This window comes from Sturnus vulgaris, chromosome 9, assembly GCF_052056855.1.
Source record: "Sturnus vulgaris isolate bStuVul1 chromosome 9, bStuVul1.hap1, whole genome shotgun sequence".
In the NCBI taxonomy this organism is placed as follows: Eukaryota; Metazoa; Chordata; class Aves; order Passeriformes; family Sturnidae; genus Sturnus; species Sturnus vulgaris.
The window spans coordinates 27,658,686-27,680,484 of record NC_142251.1 but is presented as its reverse complement, the minus strand read 5'-3'; the positions used below and the strand labels follow the sequence as shown (position 1 = coordinate 27,680,484).

The 21,799-nt window shown below is 46.2% G+C and overlaps 1 protein-coding gene across 1 annotated transcript; it reads right to left on the bottom strand.

The window, feature by feature from the left end:
- Nucleotides 1-290: 290 nt before the first annotated feature.
- TNFSF18 (TNF superfamily member 18) lies at nt 291-5,302 on the bottom strand. The gene is made up of 3 exons (XM_088170257.1): nt 4,564-5,302; nt 2,379-2,409; nt 291-1,570 (listed from the first exon to the last, which is right to left on the bottom strand). Exons 1-3 carry the CDS (start codon nt 4,711-4,713, stop codon nt 1,218-1,220), a joined length of 534 nt encoding a protein of 177 aa, XP_088026383.1. The 5' UTR covers nt 4,714-5,302; the 3' UTR covers nt 291-1,217.
- Nucleotides 5,303-21,799: the final 16,497 nt, after the last annotated feature.

Genomic DNA, 21,799 nt, shown 5'->3' with positions numbered 1-21,799 from the left:
GGTTTGCTTTGCCTCAGAAAGTACCTGGGGAGGGTGGGTGGTGCATGGAGCTGCCCTGTGTGCAATGCAAACCCATGTCACTCTGTGCTGACACTGCCAGCCTCTGGGAGAAGAAGAGGCCCTTTAGTGAAAGCAGACAAAGGGTAGAGAAATGTGTCAGTCAGTTATTTTTTCAGCCTGTATCAAAGAACTGAGATATGCTTGTGGTTTGTAAGGGTGTTTTTCGGTTTTTTCTTTTCTTTTTTTTTTTTTTTTTTTTAAATTTCAAATTAAGGAAATCAACCAAGCAATGTAAGAACTAAAGTATAATTTTAATTGGTAACAGCTTGTATGAAACTGAACACAGGTCTGCAGACATAGCTGCAAAAGCTAAACTCTACATTGTCTGAAGTTACAATACATAGAATATAAAATAATAATAATAGTAATAATAATCATCATAAGAGCAAATAGCATTCCTAACGGCCTCAGTCCACCCTGAGTAATCATTTCTCTCCATCCAACTTCTCGGTTGCTTTGCTTTCCCATGAAAGTCTGTCTCTAGGGCTGTGACAAGCTGGGAGGAATGGCAGGACTAGTCACCCACCAAGGTCTGGGAGGCAGGAAAGCAAAAATCCCAGAGAAATCCCAGCTGCATCCCAAGCTCCCCGTGCCGGGAGTGTCTGTGGCACGGATTCAAACTGCTTGGAAAACCTGACAGGAAAACTCCTTGTGCTCTGAGCTACCCGTGAAGATGGAGCTTCCCTGGCGTGTTTCCCTTGCTAGTGGCAAGGAGCTGAGAAGATTTTCTGGTGTTGTTTCTGAACCATTTCATCCCTCTGCTGTGGACACATTGCTTCAGTGGCAGGCTGTGCAGGAAGGATATGAAATATCTTGTCTTTATGTAGCACCTCTTGTTAGAAGGGACCCAAGGGAGTGGCAGGTACCCAGCTCTGAAATGAAGAGTAGAGCTCCTCCCCAGCTCTGGAAATAGGGATTTGTTTTTCCAGGATCTCAGAGTCAACCCCACAAGGCATCAAGATTGTTTTTCCTCCATCTTTTGCTCACGCTTTGTGTCCATCAGCAGCTGCCAAAGTTTGCTGTCCATTGTCACTGCAGGGTACAAGCTTACTACAGCACGTATTCCAGCAAGCTGAATTTCACCCAAAGAGAAGCCGCAGATTCTTCATCCACGACCCGGAGGAATAAGGGAGGAGCTGGCTCAGAGCAGGGTCCTGCTACATTTTGAACAGCCCCCAGTAAGTCTGACTCTTTAGCACAATGTGGTTCACGTCGTGGTTTTTCATGCAGTACAGCTTATCTCCCTTCTGCAGGTGAAAGGGTCTCGCGAAATTGACTGTGCCATTCTCGTGTCCCACGGCGTTGTTGAGGGTGATCTTTGGCTCTTTGTAAAGCATCAGAGTGAAAGGCTTTTTGATCGTCTCCATGCGGAAGAGCTGAGCGTAGATGAAGTATTTGCCACTCTGCTGGATGATGAGGTACTGCCCTTGGTCCTGCACAACCCCGTTGCAGTTCTCTAATTGCCAATCCCAGTTCATCTCTCCTTCCTTTTCTGTATGAGAGTCATTTACTGAGGAAAGCACAGACAAAACGATGTGGTGATTAATTCTGTCCAAGGATAACCTTGTTCTGTACATTGTTTTATCACTGTGTCCCATTCTCTCACTCCCCATTTTGCTTCCTGACTTCCTAATTATCATTAACTACTCAATATTCTAGTTGCTGCTATTATAATTGTTATTGGTCATTCTTTTTGAGTTTACTTCCAAGTAAACTCAAGGTTTACTTGGAAGTAAATCACTTACAAGAAGTGCTAGAAAGGGCTCTCAATCTGCCAGGATAGCTCTGTGGCTTGGAGGTGCTCCCTGCCAGGATAGCTCAGCTGTGAAAAGCACTCTGGGGATGGGGGACCTTCAAGGCTTGAGTGTCTGAGCTGGCGTCAAAATAAGAGAAAAACTCCTAGGTGGAATTTCAGCTGGATCAGAGGACGGTGAGGATTACAGTAATCCTCTTGCTGGCTGCTGTGGTTACAGCCCTTCACAAGTCATCAGCTGGAATTTTATGGACACAAAAGGTTTTCATTAAATTAATTAAACCTCTCTGAAGGTCTCAGCTGCTCTGCAGGGCGTTACTTTAGAGCTGCCCGGGGGTTTTTTGCTTAGAGAGCTGGTGATTTACACCCAGCAGCAGTCAGTCAGTCTGCTGAGCCCTGTGGGGCTGGTTTTTGGGGAGAGAGGTGGCTGCTGGCTGCCAGCCCTGGGGATCTCTGTTTGTCACAGTGCCCTGGGGGCTCTGCCAGGGCTGACCCCTGTCCTTAAACAGGTGCCAGCCACCTCATGTCTCAGCACAAGGAAGCAGGTTACAATTTCCATACTTACAAGATCCATGTGCCCAGCACGTGCCCCGTGCCTGTGGAAAGAAGCAGGGCTTGGTCAGTGTTTTCTCCTGTGACTTTCTGTCTATCAGTGAGCTCAGTAGAGGAGCATTATCATGACAAGGGCACAAAAGCATTCTCCCAGGAAGAAAAGTTATCTTTCTACCCACCATTGCAAACGCAAGCCCTGTTTTGTTATGAAGAAACAGATGTTTTACAACAAAGTTGGAAATGTTTACTTTTTTTTTGCTAGGTTGATGTTTTTCCGTTTTGGTGGTATTTTTGTTAAAATTAAAGAAAAAAAAAAAAAAAGGACAACCAATCAGCAATGGCCTGATAAAAGTTCTACATTCCTGTTGGGTGACAGGTTTTCATTCCCTCCCTGGATTCTTGTGGACGCTCACAAGCGATGACTCTGTGGGCAAGGACTTGGCTTAAAGGCAGTGCACAAACGTGGCTAGTGGAAAATGAGAAACTGCACAGCGCTGTGCTAATTCACCCTCGTTAAACCCATGAACCTGTCCCGCTGTGCAGAGCGGTTTGGAAATAAATCAGGCAAATAAATTCAGCACTACCACACCAGGCAGAACACGGAGGACAGCTACTGAATTTTAAGCCTTCCTCTCTCTTACTGCTGCACATGCTTAGCTAGGGTGACAGGCACGGGTTTTCTGATCCAGCAGTGAGTTTTGCAGTGCCTTTCCAGCCTGGGGAAGGAGGTGTCTGTGTGGGTGTCCTGATGGGAAACTGTCAGTGGCAGGAGATTTAAAGAGATTTCAGTCTATTCCCACGACTCACAGCTTGGGCTTTGCTCATGGAGCTTCTGCTCCTCTTACAGCACCTTCATTGTCTCTCTGGCAGAGCCCAAATCCCAAATTTGGCATCAGCTTACAGATCCAGGGACCTGATTCTGCCTCACATTGCTCACACCTTAATGAATGCAAGCTCTGAAATGCTTAAATCTGCTCTTAGAGCACAGCCTCATTCCTTTCTCAGGAAGTTGCTGTCCTGAGTGCTGGGGAAGTTGTTGGCTGCCTTGCAGGGAAAGGCTTTCCTCGCCTTTCCTGCTTTCCCTGGTTAATAGGAACCAACAGGACTGAAGGCAGTCCTTTCACTAACTAAAGAAACTTTTACTAAAGGAATTTTCCTGAAAAAAGAGAAGGGAAGGAGAGGAATATGTGTGAATATCTGTGTGCTCGTTGCCATCAGAGGGATGCAGCTCTGCAGGTCACAGAGCTGCTGCTTCACAGCTCCCAAAAAGATGATGAAAGATGTGGGTTTGGGGCTAAAAGTGCATTAAAAGCAATTAATTTATTTTGGGAGGGGTTTTTTTATATTTTCCTGCCATGAGGTGCAGAGAACGTTCCTCTCTTGCGGGAATTTAGCAGAGTTCATGTTTCATTTTTAAAAAATCAGTGCCCTGTAGGATCAGCCCTCAGAGGGGTCCCTGGCAACATTATGCCCCGGGCAGCTCCCAAACCATCAAATTTCCCCTCCTCTTAACAGAAGGGAGTTTTTCCCTGTGTCTTCCCCTGAGGAGCTGGAACTGCAGGGAGGTACATTACAGTAGGATGTCTCAACCCGGAATCCTGGATTAGTTCTTGGCTCCTCCGGAGCACAGATTCACATTTTGGAAAGCAGAAAATGAGACACTGGCCTTCAGCTCGTGAGTCAGCTTGGCTCACCCTGTATTTCTGTTCAGTCCTGTGTGTGCAGTTAGGAAAAGTTCTGCTCCTGAAATGCAGAGCAAGACTTGGTTCAATAACTGGGGTTTGTGCTAGACTGTAAAAACCGAGTGTGAAAAGGCTTTATGTGCTGGGGAACCACCATCATTTCTCTGCCCCTCTGGTCCCTACAGAGCATCACCACTCTGTATCACGTTGGAACAGTGCACACCATCGGTGCAGGAGAAGAAAAACCAGAGAAACAAAACCTGGGGGTTTTTTTTTAAGCTTAAAGAAATGAAAGGAAAATGCTGAAGACGTTGAGGAGTTGGTGAGACAGTAAGGGATTGGCAAAAACATTATCAGCCGAAATCTTGGAAACCAGAAGCATTAGGACTCTTCAAAAAAGGAGGGAATGCGAGGTTGGAGTTAGCTGATAGCATCAACACAGCCCTGTTAATAATTAGGAACACTGATTACTGGGAATATTACACTGCAGAGTTAAGAGCTTTGCTTTGTCCTTACCTGCTGATGGTAGAGCAAAGAGAAGATGATGGGAGCCAGGGCTGAGATAATAACCCAGGCAAAAATGAGAGTGTAGGAAGCCGCTCGCAAGCCCGCGGATCTCCTGCTCTGCAGAGCATTCCCCTTCTCCAGCATGGCTGGTGCTTCCATCCTGCTGGTCGTTGGTGCAGCTGGAGGTGAGGATGAGGATGCAAACAGCACTTTAGGGTGCCGAGGAAGGCACTGCCAGAATTCCCGAGCTCCGTGTTGCCACGCCGGGACATGGACGGGATTTTATGCTGGCAATTCCCCACGCTAGTAAGGCCAAGAGGAGGAGCCAGAGGGTTTCATCATCACGAAAGGCAGTGAGTTAGCACTTCCTCACGAAACTGAGGCAGCTTTCATTTGGCTCCTGGCCCAGGAAGCCTGAAGTGAAACCGGCAGAGGCTCCAGAAATCACCTCGGAATAGCAACGCAAGGGGTCAAGGGTGAAAAACCTCCAGGGAACACAGATTTTGCTGGATGAGGCATGAGGTGCCAAGCACAGGAACCTCACCCTACCTGCTGCTGTCCCTCCCTGGAGGTGCCAGTGCTGGCATTTTTATCCCCTAGCCGAGGAGCTGGCAGCAGATGGGATCTGGTTCTGATTTTGGCAGCAGATCCGAGCGCTGGTGGCACAAGTGCATTTTTCCAGTTCCCCAGGGAGGTGCCACAAGGGCATTTTTCCACTTCCCCAGGGAGGTGATTCACGGCAGCAAAAGTGAAACTACAAAAATCTGTGACGCCACGCCACCAGTGGAAGCAGCAAATGGAATCTGGCTGCCACACTCCACTTCCCCCTGACGCCACCCAGGAAAAGAGTTGGGGTTCTGTAGATGCCTTTCAATCTGCAGCTTGAAATGAGCTGAGTTTCAAGGTCTTCTTGAAATAATTTTTAGCTTTTCCCTCCCTATAATTTTTCCCATCTGCTTTTTTTTTGGGGGGGGGGTGGGGGGTGTTCCCTTATTGTGGAAACAAAGCTGCGATCAAAGTGTTGCGTGGAGAAGGGAAAAAAAGTTTTAGGAAAGCAAACAGACTTGAGAAGTAACAAACAAATATAAACAAAAAAACCAACGAAAATAAGTATTCTAACTGTCAACCTCGAAAGTAGTTTCTATTTTTACATTCTGCACATTCATTTCAGTTCTCTTTTAATATGAAAAAGTGCTCTTCGTTGAGTTTATTTAGAAGAGAAATTCTGATGTCACAAAGATGTCACCGAGAGATCTCTCCCAGCTCTTCTGCTGCGCTCCCTTCCTGGCGATGGAACGCACTAAAAATGAACTTTATAAACTTTACTCTTGGCTCTTCACTGCACCTTCCCAACCCATGGGTGAAACCTCAGCTCTTCTGGCTGCATGAAAGCAAAATGAAACATCTGTGTGGTGCTGGAGGCAGCTGCTGCTCGGGGCAGGACACCCTTTGGGACCAGCCTTAGTGCAAACCGTGGAAAAGGAAAGCCCGGGGTGACTTTCCTGTGTCACCCCCGCAGCCTCTGGAGGTTTCCTGCCTGGCTTAGTGGCCATTTCATGTCAAGGAGACAAGGTACTTTCCACATACTCCTTCCAAAGGAAATCATTTTAGGACTTGGCCAGTGTGGGGAGACCTTTTTGTTCAAACACAGAGCTATTATTGCTGTCACAGATAGAGCTCGGGGCAGAAAATGCCAGTCCTGGGATGCAAAACTTGCCAGTTGCTTCAATAAATGCAGCGTTTAAATGTATCACACAAGGGCAGGATCATACAGGACCAAAAAGGATCTGGAGTTGGATGCTTCCAAATACTGAACAGGCTGGACTCTTCCTCGAGTCCAGCTAGTAATTTATTTATTTTTTATTAATGATATCATCTTACATTAAGCATGAATAACTGTTAAGGGACAGCACTGGAAGGCAGTGGCCAGGGACTGCAAATACTGTAAATCTGCTTTTCCATGTGTTATTTGTAAATATCCCACCAGCCCTGGCACTGCAGCCCTGTGCCAGTGATGCCACAAGCCCTGTGCAGGGCTGGAGGAGCCCTGGCAGGAGGCAGCAAACAGCATTTCATTCTGCAGGTCCCCCCAGCCTCAGCCAGGCTTGGGAGCAGTGAACTCACTGTTTAAATTAAGGCTCAATCTCTCTCAACTTGCAAGAATATTTATGGCTGCATCTCAACCATATTTTCTCTACAGCAGTTTTTGTTCATACAGTGTTTAAAGTTGTTGCTCTCAGTTTTTTTTTTAAAAAAAAAGGTACTCAGGCTAAGCAGAGCAGAAGATGCAATCACAACCAAATTTGGGCTCATTCTCTTCCTCATTTCTCAGGCTTCTCAAAAGCAACCTCAGCTCTCGGAATGGGATTTTGCAACCAGTGTGTACATTGACAGGATGCCCACTGTATGTTGTTGTCATCCTTTTTCTTTTCTTATTTTTTCTTCCCTCCCTCCTCACAGCCTGTTCTGGAGGTATGGAGGCACATTTAGTGTAGAAGCAGTTGTGCTCTGCATGAAGGGGCACAGGGACGTGGCTTGCTGGTGGACCTGGCAGTGTTAGATTAATGGTTGGACTCTGTGATATCAGAGCTCTTTTCCAACCTAAATGATTCTAAGGAGCAGGGTATGACTCTTACCTGCCTTTTCGCCTTTACTTCCCTTTTCTGGTATCTTTAGAGCACAGGAATTTGGCAGGCTGCTCACTGACGGTGCCACAGCTCAAAATACACGAAAGTAATTTCTGGTTTTGAATTTCCATTGTGCTGGAGTGCGTACGTGCAGGTGTTTGACTCCCTGCCAGCTTCTTAATCCAAAATATCTGTTCAGATGATTGCAGGGGTGTCATGTGCTCCACTGTGGACCTCACTTCCTCTGCCTAAGCCCAGCCCTGGGGACTTGTGGTCATGCCTCAGGCACAGACTGGAAGCAGCCAATTTAGCACACGTATTTTCAAGCAGGAACTTTCCATGGCTCTTTTGTCCCATCCCCTCTGCTCAGATGCCACCACACCGTGCCTGGCAGCTTGTCCTCTGGGCAGCTGCTTTCCAAAGGCTCATAAATATCTGCATTTTTCACCACCCATATGAGAATGAAGTTTGCTTTAAGCCTGAAGTTGGTTCCTCCAGTCCCGAGCAGCTTGTTTTCTGTCAAAGCCAAGAGTGCCCTATCCTTGCTCCATGGTGCAGCCTGCATTTCTGTGTGTTTGTGGGAAGGCTGGTGTGTTTCCAGCTGTCACAGCTTTCCAAGAACATGAGAGAGGCTTAAGAAGCTCTAGTGAAGTTTCAGCCCTAGTCTACAGGAGCACAGGAAGAGAAAGATTGATTAATTTGAATTTCAGATCTCTGTGTCCGGGCACTCCTGCTGTCCTTGTTTCTCCCAAATTGAGTGTTTTGGGGTCACGACAATACCAATGGGCAAGAATGGAATAAAATCGGGCTCCAAGGGGGAAATGCCAGTAGGAAGCCATGGCAGGATCCCTTCTTGGGGCAGCCCCTGGGCACTCTGAGTCCCAGTCTCAGGGTCACAGGCTGTGCAGATGGCACAGGGGGACCACTGTGGTGAGTCTCCAGTGGGAATCCTGGGCGTTAAGAGTGAAGGAAGTGATTGGAGTCCTCTGGCACCCTGTCCTGGCTTGTTCCTCATGCGTTGTCTGCCCTGGTTTTCATTTCTAGCTGTCTGTATTCCATTCAGCCCCTGGCTGCTAGGTTAGTGAGGGGTCAGATCTGAATAGTGACTGAAATCAGGGGTGGGTGAAGCAACACTCTCGTGTTAATTGGGACCTTAGAAATTTCCCATCCTGGCATGGCCACAAGGGTCGAGTGTCTTCATCAGCCTAGTGAAAAGAGTGGAACCCAGAGAAATTGTAGAGCCCTGTTGTCCTTGGCTGTGACTTCAGCAGGGACAGGTAAGGGTCAGGGATGCCAGTGGAGAGAAACCTGCTCCAGACCTTTGGGAGGGCTTGCCTGGGTGAAGGGTGTCAGGGCTGCAGGGATTACACTTTGGGTCTCTTGTTGCAAAACCAGATTTGTTGCAGAGATTGAGAATCTCACTCCAATTGCCCAAGTCCTGCATTCAAACCTCAGCAGGAGCAGAGGACTTCAGAGAGGGAGCTGGTCCTCTGTCTGACACCTGGTAGGAAAAGAGTGACTTGCCTAGTCCAAAACTCTAAAAAATGTTTCCTGATTTCTCAGCCCTTGTCACTGGGCTTGGAGGAAGCACTGCAACCTCATTAATTTTATTGCAGCCTTTGTCACTGGGCTTGGAGGAAGCAATGCAACCTCATTCTCTGCTGCCTCTTGCTGCAAACGTGGGGGAGCTCTGGTGTGAGAGGGTGAGTGGAAACAGTGTGAATGGGGAAGGACGAAAATGTGCTAATTGTGGTCTTCTAAAGACACCATATTTGCACTCTGCTCACCCAGAGAGTACCAGTGGCCATGGCTAATCTGGAAAATCACAGTGGTTCTGCACCAGTCTCAGAAAATCAAATTGATATTTGCAGATGCAGGGGTGAATTAATTTTCCAAGCCTCGCTGGAGCTGTTGCAGAAACCCAAAGCTTGTTCTCTCCTTCAGCTGCAAGCATCACCTGCCCAGGGAGCTCCTGTGCCCCCTGACCTCACCCCACCCCATGGCAGGCTGGTTCTGCCCTGGTACCTGAAAGGAATTTATCCAACCAAAGACCCCAAAGAGCCCCTCTGGTCTAGGTCTTCATTCTCCTTAAAAAATGTGGAGTTTGTCCTCAGTTCTCCGTGGGCTTCCAGATTAATCCTGTGGCCCCTTTCCCATCCACCATGCTCAGGTTATTCCTATTTATGGACAAATCTCTCTAGAGGACGTCTCTTGGGAGATGATTCCCACATTTCCAAGTATCTCATTTTTCCTTCTGATTATCTGTGACTGATTCATGCCCTTTCAGGAAGTGGGATGCTCGGTTCTAGACTCAGCCCTCCCACACACACCTTCAAGCATCCGTGTACATGGTGATTTCTGCCTTTTTCACCTTCAGCCTGGTCCCTGCTCCTGGGAAAAATATTGGGAAAAACTCCTGAAAAATCCACGCTAAAATATGAAAAAAAAACAAACCAAAATCCCCCCCAAAAGTCCTAAAACTGCTCACTGGACACCTAAAATCTGCGCTGAAACACCCAATGTCTGTACTAAAACACTCCAAACCCGCCAAAATTCCAAGCATTTCTGGGAAAAAAATCGGAAAAACCCAGGAAAAATTCACCCTAAAAAAAAAAAAAAAAAAAAAAAACAGAAAAATCCCTAAAAATTTGCACTAAGAAATGCAAAAATCGCCCTAAAAATGGCCAAAAAAGCCCTAAAATCGGCACTAAAAAACCCAAAAATGGTCCCAAAACTCAGCGAGATTCCAGAGATTCCTGAGGGGGAAAAAACAGGAAAATGTTGGCAAACACTGGGAAAAAAATGGCTAAAAAATGGCTAAATGGCTAAAAAACGGCTAAAACGGCTAAATGGCTAAAAACTCTAAATGGCAAAAAAAAACCAAAAATCACGCTAAATATGCAGCCTCCAGATGATTTTCTCACAAACTGTTTGCTCCTTATTGCATTTCTACTTCAGATCTTGCTTATGTAGGGCAGGAACTTGCACCTCCTTCTCCCTCAGTTTTTTACCTCGTTTTTTTTCAGACATTCTCTCCAGACCATTTGAATTTCACTCTGCCTTTTTGTGACATTTTTGCTCTCTTGGCCAGGCTGGAGTTGTGCTTCTATACCCAGCCCCGCGTGTTAAATCCAAAAAACTTGCAGGAAAATTTGGGCTGCATGGAAGGAGACAGAAGGGTCCAGGGAGACCTCGTTGTTTTGTCTCTCCATCTGTTTCCTTGCAGGTATTTTTTGCAAACCCAGGCACAAAGGTGTGTGTGTGTCACTGTACCCAAACAGCAAGGAGGAATCCTGGCTTTTCCTGGAATGGGGCAGCTGAGGTTTCTGGCTCAGCACAGTCCATGCAAACATCGGGGTTTTGCTTCTAGAAAGGACATTTTTGGAAAAAGGATCAAGCACAACACAAGGAGATGACTTGAGTTATTGCTGGGAGGGCAGTGAGATTTTTCTCCTGCAAGCTGGAGCAAACCTTCTCTTGTAAAGTGTGGGTGCTGCTGGGGACAGGGGGTAACCTGAGTCTTTTCAGGATGGGTGAACAGCTACTGGAGTTAGTTGTTCACATTCCCAAGGGTGGAACACAGGCAACCATAGAATCATTTTGGCTGGAAAAGACTTTCAGACTATCAAGTCCAGCTGTTATCCTAGCACATGGGAGACATTAAAGAACTTTCTTGCTGGTGGATGTGTCAGTGTCTCTGGGGGCTTATTGGGTGCTTATAAGAAAGGTGAGGACTATTTTAGACAGAGAGGACAAGGGTTAATGGTTTTACACTAAAAGCTCAGTTCACATGAGATATGTGGAAGAAATGTTTTACAGTGAGGGTGGTGATGTTCTGGCATGGAACAAGTATGTAGCAATGTGTTTTCCAGTGTGGGAGGTTGTGTACAGAACGATGGGACTTATTTTTTGTGTGACATTTCTGAGCTCTTGGGTATGCTGTGGAGTGCAGGGGTGCCTGGCATAGCCAGGGCACGTTGTGGCAGGGAGCCCAGAGGGAGGAGTGGAGGAAAAAGAGCAGTGGTTACCTCATTCAGCTCTCTCACTCGCCTTACAAATTGCTTTAGGAAAGTGAAGCACTGTTTGTTTATTCAGCCATCCTACTCCTCCTCTGGCAGAGAGCCCAGATTGCTGAGATGGAAAGGAAGAAATCCTTCTGAAAGTTGTGAAACTTTGGCATTGTTCTTTCCCAGCCCAGGAGAGAAGAAGGCCTGGGAGGCTTACATCACCCACTCAGACACTGATCATCTTCTTCTTCTTCTTCTTCTTCTTCTTCTTCTTCTTCTTCTTCTTCTTCTTCTTCTTCTTCTTCTTCTTCTTCTTCTTCTTCTTCTTCGTCTTGTCCTTCAGAAAGACTTAGAGCTCAGAACCTCACATTACATCAGCATCTGGCAGCCTGCCTCTCTCTGCTGCTGCCCTCCCTGGTAAAATGAAACTGCCCTGCTCTTGCTGGCACTCAGCTCGGGGCTGTGTGTCCGTTCTGGGCCAGCCTGCCAAGAAAGCCAGCTCTGGGAACTTTGGCTGAAAACCTGGGTTGGTTGTTAGCTCGGCAATGTCAGGGAGCAGTGCAGGGTGAGCCAGGCACCTCCTGGTGCTCCCCAGCTGTGGGGTGAGCCCCCAGCCCCAGCTCCAGGGCGGCTGTGCTAATTAAACCCTCTTCTTGTGCATGGATGTCTTGATAGCTTCCCCTTCCTGACTTTCTTCCCATTACATCATCAGATGCTGCTTTTATTTCCTCCATGCATTTGAAGGGCTGCTGCCCTGGGATGGAGCTGGGGCTGTGCTGTCAGCACGTCCAGCGCTGCCTTGCACAACTCCCTGCCCTGAATCATCACACGAGCTTTGCAAGAGGGGATTTCTTGCCCTGGCAGGGCAGCAGATGACGAGCACTGCCACAGGGACATGCACATGACACAGAACTCAGCTCTGGGGACCCGTTTTTTGGAGTATTGGAGCAGTTTTTGGAGTATTGCCCTTCCCATTCAAGCTTGTATAACAGTGGTTAAACTGAGGGGACCCAGGGGTCCCTCCAGTGTGGTGTCCTGCCTTAGACACCAGGTCTGGTGTGTATTTTGTTTCTTTCCTTTCAGTGGTTTCTGAGGGGCTCCTTGTGTGTGAATCTGCTGCTTCCTGAGCCTGTCCAACCTTTCAGCTTCCTCTTACAGCAATGACTTCAGCAGGTTATTTTATATGGCATATTGCACAAAAAAACCCCAAACTTCTGGAATTCCTTGTCTTCCACTTAATCCTGCTACCTGCTGATTTAACACGATGCTCCCTTCCACCTGAGCCCACTTTGTTAGGAGCAGCCAGCACAGATCCCAGGTCACCCTCCTGATGCTTTTGGGTCCTCTCTGGTCCAGGCAGGGTCAGGCTCCTCTCTGCTCTTCCCAGAGGGATGCAGCTCAGGATGCTCCTTCCCCCTGTGACCACCCATGACCCTGGGACAGAGGCAGGGATCTGGTGGAGAAAAATCCCTGGAATGTGGAGTTAGGCTCACCCAGCGCAGGGTTTTTTGGAAGCTGTAGCATTGTGCCACCCAGAAGAGCAAGAAGTGCCTGGTGTGCAGTTTGTGGTGAGGGAGCTATGCCATAAATCCATTAGCCACGCTCTCACTGCCCCAAAAACGTGCCCCAAAAAGACCACAGGCTCAGGCAGGCACGTGTCAGCCTGTCCCTCATCCTGCCTCTGCTCCCTGGGGACAGGATGCTCACGCCTGACGCTGTGACATCCCAGAACACTTCTTTTATTTGCTTTTAACCTTTGACTTCTCTCCATGCTATGCTGCAGATTAAATTCATCTATTTTCTCTCTCCTCGAGGCTCTGTTCTGTTGTTTTCACATTCTCTAACAGTCAGCAACATTTTTTTCTTGGTGTCCTGCTTCTTGTCTCTGTTACCTTATCATTCAGATAAGATAGCCCACAAATGTGAGAAACAATATAGCTAATTCACACTATTACCTAAGTTAGTTACACCAAAAAAAGCATTTTAACATTACATCATTTTTATTTTAATATTATGCTAAGGCCTGAATATAATATCTATTTATTACACCACTATTTATATAAGACATAGAGTGCATATATAAGATGACAGATTATACTATACTAAAAAGCAGTTAAAAGGAATTACAAACTAACTGTACTATGTTAGAATCTTTGTGATCAATAATAACTTGCAAAAGCCAATATATAAGTATTATAGAAAATATATAAATTATATGAAAGATATAAATGATATAAAAGATATAAATTATATAAAATATACGAATTTTATTATACAAGTAAATATAAATGTGAAAGCCAATAACTACATTTGTCATCTATAGCACCATCAACCACCCAAGGCAGCCCCTTCTGCCCTTGTGCTTGCCCATGTGAGAAACGAGGCTCAGTATTTAAAATTTTTATAGAAGTTTATTAAGGGCTAAAAGGGACAATATCCAACACGGGGGTACTTTGGCAATCTACCACAGATTAGTTTAAAACAATGTCCATTCATACTTTTACATGGATTATTGCATATTCGTGGGTGTTTATACATATTCAAGCATTATGGTGAGTTCAGATGTTCTGGGAGTTTTTGGTTTTGCTTGGTTTTAACCTTTGGCTTGTGTGTGTGCCATCTTGTAGACTAGATCAATATATTTTATTTCTTCTTGTGGTTTTTATCCTGTTGTTCTCACACTCCCTGATAACGAAGACTTAACACGTTTTCCCCTCAGTGCTCTGGTTTTTGTTACTGTTATCATTCAGATAGGTCACAAATGTGAGCATCAATTATTTTACACCATCCTCTGAGTTAGTTGCATGAATGAAAGCATTTCAACATTACATAGTTTCTATTTTAATATTATGCTGAGGCCTAAGCTATAATATATTTATCACACTGCTATTTATATAAATTATGCAGTGCACACAAAAACTGGCAGATTATACTGTATCCAAAAAAAGCAGTTACAAGGGATTACAAATGATACAAATTATACCTATCCAAATCATTATAACTTGTGAAATAAATGTGAAAGCCTAGGTTTATATTGTCATTTATAACACCTAGAAGCTGGGGAGAGACACCTGAACACTCCTGAGCTCCTCTCTCTGCTGTCTCCAGCAAGGTTTAGAAAAAAGGGAGTCATCCTCAGCCCAGCCCAAAAGCAAGGAAAATCAAATAATCCATCCCTTCAGACACCTTTGTGCATTATTTGTGCATTATCACTGCCAAGTTCCCCAGATTTGTGCTTCCTTGCACAGACTTCCCAACATCTGGGAGATGTCCTGGCTGCATCCAGCATGAAAAACCTCCCTGGGAGCGTGTGACTGTGGTTTATGAACTGAGAATTTGTAAAGAGATCAAGAAGGAAAAACATCTGCTCTTCCTTGCAGACAAAAAAGTTACAAGTTCAGATCTAAGGATATGACATTTTGTTGTGCTCTTAAGGCTTTTATTTGTTTGAGTTTGGAAAAAAAAATGTTATTTTTGAAATGAAGCCCTTTTTTGTTTTTGGGTTTTTTTTTTACATGAAGCATGGAAACAATCTCGAGAGGAATTAAGAGAAAATACTGCGTGAAGAGAAAATTACTTCTGGGAATGTGTCTTCATCTGTATCAAAATTATGTTAGTAGGGTTCAGTCCAACCCTTCAACTGATTTTATCCAACTACTGAATTGCATTCCTTGGAGATTTGGCAGAAATTAAGGGATTTTCCACCAAATCAAGTCTATATTCTCTGATTAAGGAGTCACCAACTTAATCCTAAAATTTAAGACCTGTCAAAGGCATCATGCTTGAGAGACTGTGTCAAGAGCTTGGTGAGTTTGATCCTCACACCGCCTTATTATTTTTTTATGGTTTTTGTCTGTTTTTAATTAGAGTTAGGATTGAAGTACGAGATAGGATTTTTGTGTTTGGACTTGGTTGTTGAATAATTTTTATTTATAGTATTGTGAGTTTTTTAGCACTCTTAGTTAACAAGCTAAAAGCGAGAAAATGTTGCCAGATCTAGCTAGTTACAGGGTTTTTAAAAGCTTAATTATCTAATTTAAAACTAACATTTATACTTTTGACTCAATGACTAAATACTTGTGACTCACAGCATAGTAATTTTTATCTAACTAAAAATTACTACTTAAAACTAAGAAGAAGGAGCAAGGAGGAAGAAGAGGCAACCCCTATGAACTTTCATCTTGTCCCATACCTATTGCTATATTTTAAAACTCCAAGTTCCAAACCTTTCACCATGTGAAATTACACACTTTTATTTAATTACACACAGTGATTTTTAACTCCATCACTCAAATTTGGGAGCTTTCTCCAAGGCCTCAAGTCAAAAGCAGTGTTCTCCTGGAGGTCATTGTCAGAAAGCACAGAAAGCTCAAAACTCCCAAAATTAAATTAAGGGTTCCAACAAAGGGAGATCTTTTTTTTTTTTCCCCCAGCTGCCAAATACTGGGAGTCACAAGTATTCAGCCATTGAGTCAAAAGTATAAGTGTTCGTTTTTATTAGGATAATTAAGCTTTTAAAAAGCCTTGTAACCAACTAGATCCACCAACATTTTCTCGCTTTTAGCTTGTTAACTAAAAGTGTGAAAAAATCTCACTATATAGTCTCGTCTCTATACTATAGTATAGTCTTGCCACTACACTGTAGTATAGTCAAACCCCAAGCTGGTTGAGACTTGGGCAGAAGAAAAATTAAGATTTCAGTCAGTTCTGCAGCCACGGTGAGGTTTTCTGCCCAGCCTAGAAACTGGTGAGCTGGAATTACCAGTTGGGAGCTGTCACATTCATTTAATTCTCAACCTCCTCGGGAAGCCCTTCCCATCAGTGTCCCCAGGCGAAAGAACTGAAATTTCTGTTTCTTTTGGTTAAGCAAGCTGTCATTTGTGGGTTCACAAACGGGGCAGGTTGCTGACAGATGTCAGCTGCCCACACAGCACCTGGCAGGATGATCTCATGTGCTGCAGAGAGGTCTCCTCTCCTCAGGTGAGCAGGCAGGAAAGGAGGGGCATTTTCATGTTTGCAGGAATTCTGACCTCAGGGCATCCCAGGAAATTGCTGCCAGAAAGGTCTTGTGATGACAGGGCTGTGACAAATCTCATTCCTCCTCCCACCTCTGCATGTTTTATTTTGTTTACACAAATCCAGATGTTTCTCCCACGCATCCAAGCTGCCACCACCACCTGCCAGCACATCAGGAGATATCCAGAGCTCAGAAATGCAGGGATATCCCAGGCATCTTTTCCCCCCAAGACTGCCCAAAATACTGGCAGGTATTGTAGTTAGAAGTGTTTCTGTTGAGCAGCTGATTTTCTCATCCTGACACCACTCAGTGCCCGCTGGGTTCTTCTCACCCTGCTCGAGTCCTGTGGCAATGTGCATGGAGATGGGAAATAACCTAAAACCTTCATCTCCCAGGGAAACTTGAAAAAATCAGGCAAAGACGGAAATCTGCTGGTGATGCTCCTGCTTTTGCATGAGGAAAAAATCCCGTGTGAAAGATGAGCATCGTTCAGCTTTGGTAGGACTGGAACCCAGAGTGAGATCTCTCTCTCTGCTGCACCAACCTTCCTGCTGAGCTTGTGTGGCCGTGCAAAGGGGTGGGACAGGGATAATGAGACCCCCAACTCCATTTGCAAGGCTGTGATGGGTGGCACATCCTTTGGGGGTTCTGCTTTAGGCTCTGTTTTGGGTAAGCACCAAAACCGGGTCCAGGAACAGAGAGCAGAACTCCAGTCCTGACCTGTCCCCTGTCACAGCCCCTGGTTTGGGGACACAGGGGCTGCAATGTGTGTGTGTGTGTGAAGCCATGGTTGTGCTGGCTGCTCTCTGAGCTCTGTGGTTGATGGGCACCTGCCCCAAAGCCCTGTCTGAGGCTGCATTCTGCCCTTTTGTGTCACCTCCTGCTGCCTTCACCCCTGGGCTGTGACCACAACCAAAACTCTCCATCCATCCTCTGAGCTGTGCCAGAGCGATTCCTGCAACCCCCCAGTGGCCAGGCTAGTGTTTTGAGCTGTGGAAATTCCAAACGCAGCAATTCAGGATCATTTCAAAGGGAACAGTGAGCCTGAGGCTCCTTTTCTCACCGCATTGCTGAACTCACACCTTGCTCTTGGCTGAAGTTGGTCTCACAGGAGCTGGGAGGGTACCCCGGGCGTATCTGCACCTGCGGGCAAGGGTGTGCAAGAACAGGCTCAGAAAGAGCTCAGCTGAGATGGGCAGTCCTCAGATATTTGTGGCACAATACCCGCAACCACAGACCCCGTTCAATCTTGTCTGAATTTGTTCTTGCAGTTTCCTGAGTTTGGGGAAAGTGCAAGTGCAAAAGTGTTGCAAGAATGAGAGCTAATGTACTTTCATTTGAAGTATTTTCACATACTCATGCTTTTGATGATCGTGGTCAGGAGGACAAGGAGAAAAACAAATTTTCAGACCTCAAGGTCTGACTCACTGCACTCAGCTTGGGGCAGAAGGTTCGAAACAGGACAAAGAGAAAAAAAAAAAAACAAATTACTCTCACGTGCCCTTGGGGCCACAGTGACCAGATAGTGATGGTGTACACAGAGCCGCTCTGCTCAGAGCTATGCTCCAAAATTAGAAGGCCAGAAAATGTTTCCCTCAGGGTGGGGTTATTGTACAGCTTTAGGCACCACAAGAAGTGAGACATCTAATAGACATCACAGCTGAAAAAAGCACATTAATTACTGCGCTTTGGTTTTAATTAGCGTGCTTACGTTTTTCATTACTGAGAGAACTGTGTTTTCCCCTTATGACTACGTTCTCTGACTAAACAAGCTTGTTTTTCAGTCACAACAATTCTTATTAAAACAATGTGGCTTTACATGCATTTGGTACGATGTGTTTTACCACACTGGTGCTGTGTGATTTTGCGCCTTGTCCTGGGCTGCTGCTAAGCCAAGACACTGCCACAGCCTGACTGTCCTTCCCAGAAATCTTCCAGGGCCAATTACATGGATGTGGTCTCTGAGGTTTTCCCAGGATCCCAAGGTCACTGTCCTGGGGGTTTTGTCTGCGGGAGCTGCTCTCAGCCCCCAGGAATGCTCACCTGCAGGGTGAGAGCTTGACCCAACACACACAGGGGAGCCACTTGTCTCTCAGCAAAGCCACCTTCACAATCTGCTTGGAAAAACCCTCAGAGCTTTCCCAGCTCAGCACTCTTTGGTGATGTTTTTGTCTCTCTGCTTTTCATCATCGTGATCATGAAGCATGGCAGGTGTTCATCATGCAGCACCAGTCGTTTCCACTAAGTTTAGGTTTTGCTCACCCATTCAGCCTCTTGTCTGGTTTAACTCAGCTTTCTTTAGTCAGAATTGTTGTGCTGACCTCAGGTTTGGGAGTGCTAATGGTGTGGAGTCACTGGTGTTCAGCTCAGACCAGCACCAGAAGAGAGCCAGAGCTTCTCTGGTCCAAACTCTGTGTAGATCCCTGTGGAAGGCTGCAGGATCAATGGAGGGTTTTGTCTCTCCATCTGTTTCCTTGCAGGTATTTTTTGCAAACCCAGGCACAAAGGTGTGTGTGTGTCACTGTACCCAAACAGCAAGGAGGAATCCTGGCTTTTCCTGGAATGGGGCAGCTGAGGTTTCTGGCTCAGCACAGTCCGTGCAAACATCGGGGTTTTGCTTCTAGAAAGGACATTTTTGGAAAAAGGATCAAGCACAACACAAGGAGATGACTGTTGTGTTCCCTAGATACATTGTAAATGGTACATCCCGTGACCCCTGCTGTACCCTGTATCTTGGTCCCTCTCCCCTCCTGGCCACACAGAGCTGGCTGGGATCCAATTTCTCCCCGCCCCCCCTTTCCAGACCCTAGAAAAGGTCAGGACCCGCTGACCTCGCTCTCTTTCCCGCATTTTTTCCCCTCTCTTGCCCCGTTCTCTTTTTTCCCACTCTCTCTTATCCCGTTCTCTCTTTTTTCCCCCCTCTCTTTTCCCGCACTCTTTTTCCCCCCACTCTTTCCCGCATTTTTTCCCCCCCACTCTTTTCCCGCATCTCCTTTTTCCCCAAATCTCTTATCCCGCTCTTTCTTTTTCCCCCCTTTTTTCTCTTCCCACGTTCTCTTTTCCCCCCCCACGCTTTTACCCTGTTCTTCCCCCTCCTTTCTCTCTCTTCCCCCGCTCTTTTCCCTTCCCTTTTCACTCACTACCCACGAGAAATAAACCTGTAACTTTATCAGGGGAAAGAGCCTCTTTTGATATCTTATCTACGTCTTTGTGGCTAAGGCCCAGAGGAATATCACCCCAACACCTGAGCTAGACCGGTGGAAGGTGATAGACTCTGTTATAGGCCGGGAAAAAGCCGTAACAGATGACTTGAGTTATTGAAACTAACTGGGAGGGCAGTGAGATTTTTCTCCTGCAAGCTGGAGCAAACCTTCTCTTGTAAAGTGTGGGTGCTGCTGGGGACAGGGGGTAACCTGAGTCTTTTCAGGATGGGTGAACAGCTACTGGAGTTAGTTGTTCACATTCCCAAGGGTGGAACACAGGCAACCATAGAATCATTTTGGCTGGAAAAGACTTTCAGACTATCAAGTCCAGCTGTTATCCTAGCACATGGGAGACATTAAAGAACTTTCTTGCTGGTGGATGTGTCAGTGTCTTTGGGTCCTATAGGAGGCGACAAAGGGAGAAGCAGATCAACCAATGATCCAAAATGCTGCACGTAACCCCTAAAAAATCCGAAACCAAGTCTCATCTGTTTGTCCCCATCGGGTGTATGCATTCTGCTCACTTTTTGTGCTGGTGACATCAAGCCAAATAAGCAGACACGGGGCAGTAGTAGAAACTTTAAATCAACAAAACAAAACAAAGGAAATCGAGTCCTTTAACTCCATGAGATAACACCAGTGATGTCTCGTCTCAGGCATGTACTTGGTGATGAAATGATGGGGCTGCTGATTCCTTTATGAATCAGATCCTATGCTGGGTTAAATGTTTGTCTTTGCAGTGTGGTCAGTACCACCTTTTCTATATAAAGGAATGAAACAGGTCTCTGGATTGCCAGTAAATAGGCGGATTTTGCTTTAAAGCAAACAATGAAAGCAATTAATAGGAAAGCCAGTCTGTGATCACATCAAGTTTTGTCTTGCCCCAAACTTTGCCCTGTGCCTTGGCTGGCCACCAAAGAACAGCATGGACTACCAGCCCCAGCAAAATGCAGAGGCAGGAGAAAGTGCAGGCTCAGAAATGGGAGTGCTCTTGATGCCTTAAATTTCAGCTTTCATATTTTCCAGATTCTGCACTGCATCAGTGTATAACTCTGCACTTCATACAAAGTGTTACAAGTTCTCTTCACAGCTCAGGCACACAAAACAATCCTTTGCCAGCCCCACAACCAAGGACACCGCTGCAGCTTCAGCCCCAAAAAGTGCAAACAACAGGGAATTGAGGAGAGAATCTGGGAGGATGGGACTGCAGAACCTGGAGCTGGGATTGGACAATGAACCCCAAGATGGAAATGGAACAAAACTTATAAAAGTGTGAAAATTTGTGACTCTGAGTCCATCTTGGGTGTAGCCATGGCCAGGATCTTGCAGTGCCCAAGGTGAATCCTTTGAAGGGTTTTTAACAAACCCCTGCTTTATTCCTTTAACTCTGCCCAGCCTCTGTTCCAGGGAGCCTCTCAAGCATCACTCTTGTGCTTGTGAGCAGCACAGGGACTCGTAATCCCCTTGGGCAAAAGGTGAGCAAGAGTTCAGAGCTGTGACACTGAAAATGGAATTGTGCACGAGGAGGCAGGGGGTGTTTGAGGGGACAGTGGCTGTGTTTAGGTGTTTGCAGAGGTTTGGTTCACTGGGAGTGAGCTGACAGGTGAAACCCTGTTTTAGTCCTGCCTTCTGCCTGTCCTACATTCCTGAAGTCCTAAGGACAGGCAGCCCACAGACCCCTACCAGCTCCCCATCTCTCCTGAGCTCTCCTCCCCCGTGTTTTCCTGGCTCTGTGCCCAGTGTCCTTGCCCCTGTGGGACAGCTAAGCCAGCCCCACTGTCCTCTCCTGCCCTGGCCTGGGGGTTTTCTACTCTCCAGGCTCCTCTTTCCTGGTGCAGTGGGTACAGAGAGCCTCTCCCAGCACGTTGTGGGATGTGTGTTCTGCTCTGGGATGCTGAACAGCTGCCAGAAAGTTGCCTCACTGCTCGACATCCCCATGGGGAGATGTGACCTCAGTCTCCACTCTGCTTGCTAGCCCTAAACAGCTTTCCTCATCCACTTGGAGAATGGAGCCCTTAACTGCCTTCCCCATCCACTTGGAAAATGAGCAATAACCTCCTGATCCTCCCTGGCCTTAGGGCATATAAGGCTGCAGAAGATGATAAATCCTCCTGCTGCTCTCTCTCCACTGTCCTTTTCTGGCCTGGCACCATCTCCTCCCAGCCCTCAGCGAGTGTGTTGCTCAATTTGCTTGTTTTGGTGGATTACCCCATAGCTGGAAGCAAGCATCTCTGGGGCTGGTCTGGATCCCTTGGAATACAGGAACCAACCAACTTCCAGCTCAGAGAACAGCTCTGAAGTTAGAGATGCTGCTGAGAAAAGTCTAATTTACAGTTAAACCTTCCCAACTAATTACTGCAGGAAGCTCCTTGATTCCAAATCATACTTCCC